The sequence below is a fragment of the Oryza brachyantha genome, chromosome 7, assembly GCF_000231095.2.
Source record: "Oryza brachyantha chromosome 7, ObraRS2, whole genome shotgun sequence".
In the NCBI taxonomy this organism is placed as follows: Eukaryota; Viridiplantae; Streptophyta; class Magnoliopsida; order Poales; family Poaceae; genus Oryza; species Oryza brachyantha.
In genome coordinates this window covers 2,382,101-2,395,921 of record NC_023169.2, presented here as the reverse complement: position 1 = coordinate 2,395,921, position 13,821 = coordinate 2,382,101, and the positions used below count along the sequence as shown (strand labels likewise).

At 42.8% G+C, this 13,821-nt stretch overlaps 1 protein-coding gene across 1 annotated transcript; it reads right to left on the bottom strand.

The window, feature by feature from the left end:
- Positions 1-548: 548 nt before the first annotated feature.
- On the bottom strand, positions 549-4,282 carry LOC102699798. The gene is made up of 2 exons (XM_006658253.3): positions 3,171-4,282; positions 549-832 (listed from the first exon to the last, which is right to left on the bottom strand). Exons 1-2 carry the CDS (start codon positions 3,542-3,544, stop codon positions 775-777), a joined length of 432 nt encoding a protein of 143 aa, XP_006658316.1. The 5' UTR covers positions 3,545-4,282; the 3' UTR covers positions 549-774.
- Between the last annotated feature and the right edge of the window lie 9,539 nt (positions 4,283-13,821).

Below are 13,821 nucleotides of genomic sequence, written 5' to 3'. Positions count from 1 at the left end.
CAGTTGTATACTTGTATATCCAAAATCCCTTATATTATATGACAGAGATAGAAATTAACTTTTGAACATATATTTTACTATTCTTCATATTTTTAAAATTTTAAGTTATGCTTTAAGTACATCTAATGAAAAACCAAATCATAGAAAAAATAAATAATTATGATATAATTTTTTAAGTAAAATAAATTGTTAAATATATGTCCAAAAGTTACCGACACCATCCAAAAAACATCAGGCTTAATCCTACGTAATCAAACTGTTTAATTTAAAATTTATAGTATAATTATGATTAGTATGAATGATGTTGGTCTGGAAGTCTGAACTTCGTCCCAAACTGGGTCGACGTCCTTAGACTCCATGGCCCAAGCCCAAGTTAAGCCCAGCTCAACCCAGGTTGCGCGGCCCATGACGGTGAGCATACAGAAGAGACCCACATTTCAGGCAATCCAATCAGACCAATACAATGCTGATCAGCCAGCCACCACAACACACCAACCACTCAGCCAGGTTACCAGAACAAAAATCAGACAAGAACATGATCAGATTTGGCAGGAATCTTCTAAAACTCTAAAGCTATGCATGTGCAACATGTACTGCTGATGCTGCTGCTGATACAACAACACAGGCCAACTCCATCCAGATAAACCACAACACAATGGGGGTGATCTCTGTTGATCTCTCTACTGACAATTAAACAAACTAATGGCTGACCCAGACACTTGTTTTTCGGTTTTCCTTTTCAGAGAATTTACAGGGATGATCTCCAGGGAGTGCTCATTGGATGACACAGATGCAGGTGTTGCCGTCTTCATCATCCGAGTCTCCAGATTCGCTGCACTTGAGAAAATGTAGTATAAGTATCAAGAACGATGGTAGAGTTGATTTTTGGTGTTGTAATCAGAGGTTTGAACAGTCATGGGCTCATGGCAATCAATGTATTCACTAATTAGTGTAGAATGGATCAAATCAAATAGATCTGTAAAAGGAAAGGAACTCTGAAAGTGACAACAATGGATAATTATGTCAGTGTGGCATTTTCATCATAGAAGAAGACAGCGAAAGATGTTTGTGTTAATGTGCCATTAATAGTTTAAATGCAGCGATGGGGAATGTGAAAGACATAGATCATCAACATTCAATGTATCCACTCATGATACGATAATATAAAGCAGCTGGAAGCAATCCAAAAGACCACAACGAACCCAGTGACTTCTTCTGAAAATGAAGGTTTAAGTGTTGAGAGTTTGCTTGGTCTTTTTAGCTTGGCTGTGTAGAGAGGGTCATAGAAAGTGATATACAATTACCCACTTGATGTGCTGCAAACTAGTTGAAGAAAAAACCAGAACAATAGCTCTTTAGATGGAATCAACAAAAAACAAAACATTGGCAGCTTGACAATGAAATCTCCATTATGACGTATAAGTTTGGAGAAGAAAAAGATCTGGAAAGGCTTGGTAAATGCACTAATGATTAATTAGTTGAGCAGCACATATTCAGATCATTTTGCTGACAGATGGACTGGATCTGTATTTACAAATATGATGTCCATGTAACACCTTAAATCTGACTACGGCTGCTGCATGGATACAACTGCTGTATAGAAAAAGTCAAATCTCCTGCAGAGCTTCAGGTTTACATTTTACACAAAGCAAGCTCAAAATACAAAGAAAAACTGACTAAAAGCAAAGGATGCAACAACCCCAATGCAGTGCAAGGTGACAAGGCCTCAATTTAGGGATTTTTTTAGTGTACCTTGCTTTATATGGTAGCCATCCAATGCATGTCATTTAACGGTCCAGATGAGTTAATACTTTGGCTTTTAGATTGTATAGTAGTGCAGTATAAGGTTATTAGTGGAAATAAATATATGTCATTGTTGTAAATAATTAGTCAATCAAGGGTATTGTCAATGCATCTAACTAAATAGACGCATGGCGGCTTGGGCTAGGTAGGTGCCACCGCCGCCGCCGGCCGGTACTGGGCCCTGCTTTCGTTCCAGTTGTACTCCGAGCATTTCATTACTCCAAACCGTTGTACCAAATCTCAGATCAAACATTTAATTAAATTTATCACGTCGACAACACAAGTTTGTTTTTAGCTGAGGCAAATCTCGGAGGTGGATGGGAGGCGACGCCGGAGCTGGATGGACGACACGGGAGATGGTGGTAGAAAAACAGGCGGCGACGACACACGTTTTTTTTTTTTTTTGCTTTTTCGCAAAACCTAGGGCATCGACAACAACAGTGTTGGACCTCTCCTAGCAAACTCAACCAAATTAATTTAAATTAATAAATTGACCCTCTACCTTCCTTAAACAAATGACGAAAATATTCATCAAAATCAACGGTTATATATTCACCTACTACACTACTTGCCTCCTATAAGTAAGAGGCACCGTAAAAGCGTCCCAATTTAGACAGGTGGACTTGCCTAAATATAGATAGCGACAAATGTAATTTGGATATTCGATTACGTTTTCTTGCTGCATTGAAGAAAACCGCCAATTTTGGACCTATTGGAAAAAAAAACTGATCGCATTTAGGACTATAAGGTGGCTACCCAATAGGGAAGAAGATTGCTTGGTCTCCACCATTATTCAAACAAAGACAAACTGAGATTTTATTTTTAGTAACTTATTGTGATAAATAACAATTTATCTTTACTTCTTCAGAGTATGACCCCAGCCATCTGATTACTTAATCAGATCATGATCAGATGGATTGTGCTCACAGCAGCCGCATCTATGCTTACACACCAAAGCCAAGGTCAAAATATAGTAGAGTTAATAATACTTTAACGATGTGCCCCGTTAACATCTTACACAACCACTACATCGGAATAGCAAAAGAAATCCATCATCATCAAGGGGCAGAAGGCAAAAAACAACCATTGACTCAGTCATTTGATAACCCCTAATATCAACCAACTACAGATGACCATGACTTATAGCAAATGCATGAAACAATTACCTAAGACCAGAACATTCCTCTAGATATTAGAGACATTCCTCATTCTACATTTCCGCTATCGCAAATGTCTCTACCCAAATCGATGAACACAAATATCACAAGATGCGTTCTGCAATTTGACACTACATCACACCAAATTCACCAGACATTTCAAATAGACAGTAGTAGGTAAATAAATATGGGAAGAACACAACATGTTACCTTGGCTCAAATTCTTTGACTTCAGCGAGATCCTTCCCCAGCAAATCCATCCATTTCACATTGCCTTTCACCACATTCTTACTGTCCTCACAACTAGTCTTCTTCAGGCTACTCTTGGGAACCACTGTCACCACCACTTCCTTGCTAGCCTCATCATCGTCGTTGTCGTTGTCGTCCTTGTCTGCCGTCGCAGCCTCAATCTTCTGCACCGGAGGAGGCTTGTCCTCAGCCAAAGCTGCTGCGACGCCGGTGGCCGGAGTTGGAGAAGCGGCGGCGGCGACATCGTCCGCGGTCGAATCGTCTTTGGATTTGGGGAGGCAGGGGATGTTGCACAAGGGAGGAGCGCAGTAGCTCTCACAGTGGGAGCTCCTCATCAAAATGGCGAATTGGGGAACCGAGCTCCAAGAAAACCCACCACATCAATCAAATCACCCAAGAGAGCGGATCAAGAACGGACCACCACCACCACCACCACCCACAACCCGGAATGCGACCAAGAACTGCTCCCCGGAGCCAGCAATCTCCACCTTGGAAGAAACCAAACGCCAGTTTCAATCTGAGCCTGGATCAAGAACTGCCCACACCAACCATGTGACTCCAGGAACTGCACCACCAAGGGCCGAACCCGGCCAAGAAACAGACCAAGAAAAGGAGCAAATCTTTCCGCAGCAAGGCAACAACAGCAAACAACAACGGATCGGATCATGCACCAAAAAGATCTCTCCTTTTTTCGGGGGACCAGGATGGGTTGGAGCCTCGAAGGAGGAGGAATCCAAAACCGATAAAGATTGCAACTTTTAGCTGTTATGCCTTGCCTCGCGGCGCTTGCGCCCTTGCGGCCCTACCCCACAACAAGAATTCAAGAAAAAAAGTTCAACACAAATCTCTCACCAACGAAGAAATGCTTTTGCAAGGGGAGATTCTTAATGGAAGAAGAAAATGGGATGAGTGGAGTGATCAAGTGGAAGCAAAGGATAAAGACTACTCCTAGCCGAGTTTCTTGTGGTCATATAGAAGTGGAGATGAATAATTCTGGCTGTCTTGTACTACTAGCATCTCTATTTTCTTCATGAGAAGAAGACAAGCGCCAATGAGTGCCCCAAAAAACGTGATTTTTTTTCTGTTATTTTCTTCCTGTGAAGTTCCTTTTTGGGTTTTCAGTTTTCACTGCAATGGGAAACTGATGGGAAGACACAGACAAGAGCAGCACATCGTAACTCTACTGTCCAGGATTTTTTTTGCATCCGGTGTTAACCCGTCTATTTTGTGGTGGGCTTGTTGCCACTTTTAGTACTGCCTGCCTAAATGAAGATATGGATGATCTAGTGGAGTACAAGGAGATATAAAAGAATGAAACTAGTTTAGATGATCATCCAAATGAAGATATGTATGACTAAATTTAGATGAACTGTCTGTCTAAATAAAGATATGAATGATCCAGTGGAGTACAAGGAGATATAAAGAATGAAACTAGTTTAGATGATCATCTAAATGAATATATGGATGATCAAATTTAGATAAGCTGTTGGGATGCTCTAAGCACAGTGATTAGGCGGTTATAGGGCATTTTTGTTTGGTGCCCTCAAAATCGTGTCTAAGTCAAGCATTTAATTTTGTGCGTCGCCGGTTGAATTAACCCGTTTGAGCGAGAACTCTCAAGGCACCCCAAACGACCATTTATATATTCACTTGGAGTTGTGTTCGATGTATGGAAGCTTTTTAAGCCCCTTTATGTCATGTACCATAGTTATTAATAGTGGTTTCTTAGCTTTGTTAACTAGTACCAACTCTATCCTAATATATAAATATTTATAGGTGGTTTAGAAGATATAGTGGTTTCTTAGCTTTGTTAACTAGTACCAACTCTATCCTAATATATAAATATTTATAGGTGGTTTAGAAGATATTAAGGTTGAAAAGAAAAATTATAGTGCATCTTAATAAATTAGGAATGGACGGAAGCAGGAGAGGTTAGTTGAGAATAAAATATAAATAATTTTAAATAATTGATTGAATGTAATAAGTATTAATGTGAATAGTGTTAGAAACATTTATATTTTTTATAAGATTTAAATCTAAAAATATTTATATTTTGAAACGAAGGGAGTAGATAAATTTATTGATATAGAAGGAGAGAAATATTAAAGCTTAAATTTGACTTTTATTCTATATAAGAAGATATTTTGTTGAGGATTAAAAGAACAGATGCATTAAGGGTTAGATCGTTTGGTGTCTTAAATTATTGTAAGGAATGTATTGCCTAAACTATAAGATCCAATTTCGAGCTCAACATATCCTTATAAAAATTAAACACCCATATTGGTACAGGTTCCTACCTGACCCATCGTTTTTTCTCATCATTTAATTTACTCCCAAGTGAAAAGTAACTTGACTTTTTCTTAAGTTTATTGATTGAGCCAAAAATATCTCAAGTTATTTTACCTTTTCCGTTGAGCCAAAAGTTATAACGTATAGAGAACAAAGTGCTAACAAATAAGTATATGTTGGATGGTGACTTGTTTCCTTAATGGATTTTTTTTCTTTCAAAGAACTTTCCTTACCTTTTCCTTTGGGAACACAATATGGTACCAAAGGTCTTTGCAAAACATGCAAAGTTGATTTATAATAGACTCCTCTAAAAGATAATGCTAAACAACTAGCATGGCCCCTCACAAAAAGAAAAGCAACTAGTATGCCACCATTTAAAATACACGCATGTGAATTCAACTTATTCAGATAAAGCATGTGGCCTGCTTTTCATAATAATGAATCTATGCGCATGATTCCATCAAAGATGACAATCGCATAATACGTTTCTCAAATACTTATTCAACAATTAAACTATAGATAGTTATTAATTACTTCAACTATGAAACAAGATATATAATACTACCTCCTCCGTTTCATAATGTAAGATTTTCTAGCGTATCTTAAATTTATATAAATATCAATAAATCTAGACATATATATAAACAATATACATTGTTTAATAGATGAATCAAAGCATAGCTAAAACATCTTACATTATGAAACGGACGGAGTAATACTTTAAATAGCTTTCACATACCATTTGTATCATGAATTCCACCGTATTTAGGTGGTGTTTGGTTTTAGTCGTAGGACTAAAAATTAGTCTCTGGACTAAAGGTCCAGAATCTTTAGTCTCAACTATTTGTTTAGAGAGACTAAAAATGCATTATATATAAAAATTTTTGTTAGGGGGTTGGTGTGAAAGTAAATTTTAGTTCCAATAAGTATCTATGGAAGGGACTAATAGACTAATATAATTTTGATTCCTTTTATTCCTTCCTGTTTGGGTTTTTAGAGACTAAAGTGAAGGGACTAATGGATTAGTCATCTAAACCAAACAGGGTCTTATCTACTTTTCTAACACCGCTAAACTAAAAAGAACTATTATCCTAAAGCATATACTCAACCTTGTCTAGCTAAGGAGAGGAACCTCTTCACATGCACAATATCTTAAAAGAAAATCCTAGTTTCAACCTCAGTGAAGCACACACCATTCTTTACCAAATCACCAAGCTATTCAGAGGCATGCAGCAACCCTGCAAGCTAGCTAGCTTCTGGGCGCATAAAATCCGATTCCAGATGCTCCCCTGCACGCTGCCTGCCACTGCCACTGCACAAACGCATCAAGAATTTTCAGCACTGAAAGAGGCGGAAAGGCCGGTCGCTTGGCTTACGTTGATGGTATTTTATCAGCTATCGAAAATTATTTTATAGCCCTAACTTTGTATATACGTGTGTTTTTAGTAATTTAAAATACAAATGTTTGAAAATAAATATGATAAAAAATTCTAAAACTAACTTAATTTAATTTTTAAATTTTAAATTTATGCCACGACTTGTATAACTAAACTAAAGGCTAAATTGAGATGCGAAACAAAAGATTAGTACTATCTTCAATTTTTTATTTGGTACCGTGACTCTCGGATCTATATTCATATTATTAAAAAATTATAATTTATAATTTATATTGTAATTTAATTTTATTATTAATGATACTTTGATCATGACCTAATGCTCATTTGGAACAAGGAAACTTTAGGAAAATTTTGACGGATAAGATTCCTATTGAAAATAATTTCCTATATAGCTCTTTAAAACAAAGAAATGTCTGTTCAAAATTTCTTTGGAAATTCTCTTGAATGCCTCAAAACATAGGAGTTTTGGAGGAGTTTTAACATAAGGTCTGACCTTTTGAAAAAAAAACTAATTTGTTTCTATCTCTTTTCTATTTTTTATGCTTTTTATGTGCTCAATCCAAACAGTTATTCTTGCAGTTCTTTTTTTAAAAAAATCCATAGGATTTTTATTGATAGAGCACCCTAATTCTACATTGTTTTGATAATCTTGTATTCCATTTCATTCCAATCGATTATAATTTTACTTATTTGAACAAAATTTTTAAATAAAATAAATGATTAAACATAGATTGAAAAGTTATTCCTATCAAATAAAAGAAACACGCTGAGCATTGTACGCTGAGCATTGTACTGTCCCCATCGCCCTTATCGGTGATGTGTGGGCCGGATGCCTTGCAGACACAGCTTGTTCCTCCTCTTCAACTCATTCGTTGTCGCCGTCAGTGACCTAGATTTATTATTAGCATGTTGTTTGTAAATTGTTGGTTCAGTTGGGAATGCATAGATAGAGTGGTGCCCATCAAGGTTGATGTTTCTGCATAGACTTTTAAAATCGTAGTCCAGTATGATTATAATTTTTTTTAGTTTTTTTATGATGATAATCACTGTGTCCATGGCGTTAGAGACCAAGGGTGGATGCCAGATAGGCATTGGCTTACCCCTTAGATTTGGAAAGTTAAGTTCCAAAAAAAACCCACCTAAATACATGAGAGCAAACATTACGTAGCAGATAACGTAAAATAGATTTATTAAATTATATATGATAATTTTTAGCGGATACATTTTTATTTAAAATCCTAGATTTGTCAATGGTAGGGAGGAGGGCTTTTCAAACCCTAAAGCCCACGCATGCATGCATGCATGCATTGACCTAAGTCACCCAGCTAAGCTGGGGTAGTAATGCATTGCAATGTGCATATGATATCAGTGATAGTTTGGTATGGATAGGAAGATTCTAGAGGAAAGATATGTGGGGTTGATGATGTGTTTTTTGGGGTTCGACGAACCTACGTTGGAGTTGACCACGAGACATCAAGATAATTGACGCACGTTTTAAATAGCCATGTAAAAATAGTTTTTATAAAAAAGATAAAATGATCACCGGATCCAAAAATACGTGTTTTTGATAGTTTAAGCTTGTAGCGGCCGTCATGTACTGGTTCGTGCGATTATTTCAATCATCCTAAAGTTAATCATGTGCTAGTTTTTACTAACACACTAAAAATACGTATAATTTGGTACTATCTATTTGTTGAGTACAAGTATATCACATTGTTTATATGTAAAGAAAATAGATATTTGAGATTTGAAGTATAATGGGCATACTGAAAACTTGTACTTCTTATTATTGAGTACGAAATTGTATGTATTGGGTGAACTTTCATTTAAACAAAATTTACTTGGTGCTTTAATTTGTCTGAGTCGGTGAGATTAAACCCAACAGGTGTGGAGCGATTGTTTGGCCTTTTCCAACTGAAATATTTGCAAATAAAATATAATTTATAAATAGTATATATATATATATTTATATTTCAAGAGTAGAAAATAAACTATCATCAGAAACGCCAAAATCCGTTTTAAATTTAAGGTTAAAAATTTAAATTTTGGCTATAAGCAGCAGAAGCGAAAATATTGGGTCGGTTAGCTAGGAGCTGAGCTGACTTGTCTTTAGCTTTTATTAAACAATGATAAAGTTAGCGAGCACTTATAGAGATTAATTAAGCACATGTGTAGCACTCTTATGTGTATCTTGCTCTAGGGAGTATAATATGTGAGCGAATGTTTAATTAATGGTACAGAAAAAAAATATCATCTTCTATTCATTAGCCAAATAGATGGAGATGATTATTTGACTTTTTAAGAAAAAGACAAATAAAATATTTACAAACAAAAAATAATTCATAGCGATAAAAAACCAAAACTGAAAATAAACTTCAATGGAAAAACTATAAAATGAATTCTAAATTTGAGACTAAAATTTTAAATTTTGTCTTATAAACATAAGCGTAAAGATAAGACCGAGAGTTTTCCTAAATTATAATTAGTCGATTGATAAGTACCCAGTTTTAGACGAGGGAGGAAGAAAGGAGAGCAAGGAACATGGTGAACTCACCGGTGATGACTTGGTTAGCTTTGTTGCCGCCTTGCCGGGGAGTAGGCAACTAGGCATGTTTAAGCTTGGTCCGACTTGGTTGGTTCGGTCTAAAAAAACCCAAGCCTGTCTGACCCGACCCAACTATTCACCAGACTAGGGCCGCGTTCGTCCACCTTAAGTAAAATAACTTATCTTCTCGTTTTTTATGCGCACGTTTCTCGAACTACTAAACGATGTATCTTTTACAAAAATTTTCTATAGAAAAGTTGTTTTAAAAAATCATATTAATCTATTTTATATTTTTTAATAATTAATAATTAATTAATCATGTATTAATCTATTACTACGTTTTCCGTGCCCCAACACCAATGAACGCGGCCTAGGTTTGGGCCAACGTACTGAAGCTCGAAAACCCAAAAGCCAAAAACCAAAGGAATAAGTTTACTTTAGGCCCCTTATCTTGACACCAAGTTTCAAAATCGTCCCTCAACACTAATACCAAAAATGTTGGACCCTAAACTCATAAAAACCATATAAAAGAGGTCTCCAAGCAGTATATGAGGATGGTTTTGCTTATGTGGCGTCCCAGTCAGAAAAAATATTTAAAAAATTTATGGGACCCACATGTCAGTATTAAGTCAGCTTAAGCAAACTTTGGGCCTATGTCACGCCCAGAAATTTACACCAAATTTCTGAACAATAGCATGTATTAAATCTCGGTCCAGGCATCAGCCCGAGTACACACTATGACAAATTAATACACGGTTCCACGTCTTAAAAACAAATAAAAACAAGTATCTATCGAAATGCAGCGGAAAGAGGAAAACAAAACTAGACCATCTAATCTTCAGCTTCAGCTGGCGAAGACGGCTCCACACCACAGGCACTCTCGACGGCGGACTGAACCTTACCTCAACCTTCGGAACAACCTTCTTCTGACACAGGCTCTGGCACTTGCTCTGGTGGGGGAAAAAGTAAGCAAGGCTGAGTACAAACCACCGTACTCAACAAGTAACACCCAAGAGAGGGAGAATAATGAATGCAATAGGGTAACAAGGATAGGCTAAGGTTAAATTGCACAAAAGCTGCAGTAATTTAGCAAAACAGTAAATAAAATAGACTGAAATAAAAGTGAAGTAAACATTTAAAATAATCATCCACTGTCCAACGTTACACCACGTTGCAACAGGCCCAGACCGCTGTCGAACGTTACACCACGTAGCGACAGGGTCAACCCTCTGTCCAACGTTAAACCACGTTGCGACAGACCCAAACCACTGCCAACGTTACACCACATTGCGCAGGGTCAAACCAGTTCCAAGATTAATAAAATTATTAAAGGGGTTCAACTAATCCCAGTGAGTCTGTCGGTTCGCCCAATAACCGCGGGCACGGCTATTCGAATAGTTTTACTCTGCAGAGGTGTACAACTTTACCCACAAGACATGGCTCCCAAGCATGTTACCATGCCCCAACGTATCACCACGATACCTCAGTACGGAAACCATGATAAGACCTTTCACCCAGCCCTCCCTAGACAATCGCACCACACTTCAGGTTTCACCCCCTCCTTTACACCAAGTCGGGCAGTCCCCTCTTGTGCCTTGGTAGATCCGGAAGCAGGAGAAGCTTTCGTTACACCACGATTGCCCGTCCATACTCCATCACGCCTACCCTTGCCTGGGTACGTCGAATAGGGACAAGCTAGATTACGAGTCTCACCGTTGCCCATTCTGGCTTGTGGTTAGTACGTGTAAGACCTTCAGGGTTTCCCGAGAACCGGTCCTTAATTGCCATGGGCACGACTCTCAAAACCATACACCCACAGCCCACCATAAGCAATATTTTAGTTGTATTAAACCACATCGGGAAATGAATAATGATAACAACCATTGAAGGTGTACCAAAGTGCAACAATAATTAAATAATAATTGGTGAGCTAGTTGAACTAAGCATGGCTAAGCATTGACTAACCCTAATTCTAGTCAAATTAACCCTGGGATGACAATAATAAATGGGAATCAACGGATATAAAGGTAAATGCCCAATAGATAAATACAATAAATAGATTTGCATAAAACAATGCATGTTTGAATGTAAAAGCGGGGGATTTTATAATCATGGGTTCAATATGATCAAAGAAGGGTGCCACTTGCCTTGCTTAGACCCACGAGGAACTTCGGCGACGACTTCGGGAACGAACGGCGCTGCGACGGGGTCAAAACCTACGACAAACAAGGCAAAACAAACAAAACAGGCTAAAAAACTACTGAAACAGAGAAAGAAACTATTTTTAATGGATTCTTGGCATTTTTCTGGATTTAATGAAACTTGAATGGACCTAAACGGAGACTAGATGGATTACTTATGAATTTTAGAAGTTTTCTGGGTTTTTTAGCTAAACAGAAAAGTCCTAAATCAATTATTGCGCAATTAATGGGGCTGCTGACGTCAGCGAGGAGAGAGGAACTGACGGCTGACAGGTGGGGACCACCTGTCAGTGGGAGAGAGGGGAAATGGGCGGCTGACACGCGGGCCCGGGGAGGAGAGAGAGGAAGGGGCTGGCGGGGAACGACTGACGGGTGGGTCCCACTCGTCAGCGAGAGAGGACAGAGAGGAGCGAGCAGAGCGCGCGGCTCGCGGCTCGCGGCGCGACGGCGCGGCGGGCGGCGACCGGCGGACGGCGGCGCGGACCGGCGGGTATGCGGCGGACGGCGGCGATTGGCGACGGCGGCCGGGAAGCGAGGACGTCGGCGGCGCGAGTAGCGGCGCCCGAGCGCGGCACACGACGACTACGGCACGGCGGCACGGCGACGGCTGAGGAGGAAAGGGGAGGTGGCGATGGCGATGACCGGCGGCACGAGGGCGTCGACGTCGGCGACACCGACCGGCGACCGAAGGGCGACGACGGCGTCGGCGAGGAGGAGGCAGAGACCGCGGCGGGGTGGCGCGGCTCGGAGCGGCGGCGGAGCAGAGCGGAGGGAGAGGGTGGCTGAGCGGCGGCGGAGCGGAGCGGCCAAGTGGCAGCGAGAGAGGAGAGGAGAGACGGCCTCGACGGCGGCGCGGGGACAGTGACGGCCGGCGACGGCTCGACAGCAGAGCGGCGGTTGGTGGTCGGCGGAGGCGAAGGTGGTGACGAGAACGGCGACGACGAGTCGGCGCGGACGAAGACGGCAGGTGGAGGGGCGACGACGAGCGCCGGCAGCGCACGACACCCAGTGACGGCGCGAGGGATCGGGTGGCAGCGGAGCAGAGCGGAGGAGGGAGCTCAGCGACGGCGTCGCGAGGGAGAGGGGGATGAGATGCGGCGTTCAGCCGGGGAGGCGGCGACGGCGCAGCAACGACGGCGTCGGCGACGACGTCGGGCGGCGACAAGCGGGCGGCGACGGCGACGACGGCGCGACGACGACGACGGCGCGACGACGACGACCGGCGTCCGACGACAGCGCGTGGCGCGCGACCGAGCGCGGCGCACGGGGACGACGGCAGAGCGGCACGGCGACGGCGGGCGGGCGCGGGAAGCGGCCATGCGGGAAGGCGTGGGTGGCGCGAGGACAGCGTGACGACGGCGGAGCTGGGCGACGGTCTGGCAGGGGCCGCTGGCGACCGGCGGAGTCCAACGACGACGGCGCGGGGGTGAGCTCAGGGGTGATGATGAGGGAAACGGGAGAGGGAGAGGAGAAACGCTCACCGGCGGCGACAAAGAAGGCGGCGCATCGGCGAGGGCGAGGCGGCGGTGATGACGCAGACGTGCGGCGGCTGACGACGCGCGGTGACGAGATCGGCCGACGGCGTCGAGACGACGAGCACGGCGGCGGGAGGGACGAAGGGGCGGCGACGACGCTCGGGTGCACACCGGCAGCGACGGAGGCCGGCGGGAGATCAGCGAAGACGAGGCGGCGGTGGTGACGCGGGTGGGCGGCGACGTCCGACGGCCGACAAGAAGATCGGCGGCTGACGGCGACGGAGGGGAGCTTCGGGCGGAGAGGGGAAAGTGGCGGCGGGGCGGCGGCGTGAGGATTTTATAGGTGGTGGCGCCGGCTAGGGCGGAGCGGCCGGTGGAGACCGAGTCGACGACGCGGCGAACTCGGCGGCGGCGGTTGCGGCGGTGGTTGCAGCGGCGGCGCGGCGGAGGACTCGGGGCGGCGGCGGACTCGGCTGGCGCGACGCGGAGGCGGGGGCGCTGGCGAAACCTGGTCGCTGACAGGTGGGCCCCACCTGTCAGTGGCGCGAGGGGAGGAGGGAGGCGAGACGGACTTCGCCGCGGCGCGGGCGGACGAGCGGGCGAGCTGGGCCGAGGCGGCCCAGGCGGGAGGAGCGCGCGCGCGCGGGGACGGAGCGGAAGGCCGGCTCGGCTGGGCCGGCCGGGCGGGGAGAGGTGGGCCGGCTC

Coding starts and splice junctions, on each gene's coding strand:
- LOC102699798 (XM_006658253.3), bottom strand. CDS start 3,544: ATGAGGAGCTCCCACTGTGAGAGCTACTGCGCTCCTCCCTTGTGCAAC. Junction 833..3,170: donor GTCAAAGAATTTGAGCCAAG/GTAACATGTTGT, acceptor TCTCAAGTGCAG/CGAATCTGGAGACTCGGATG.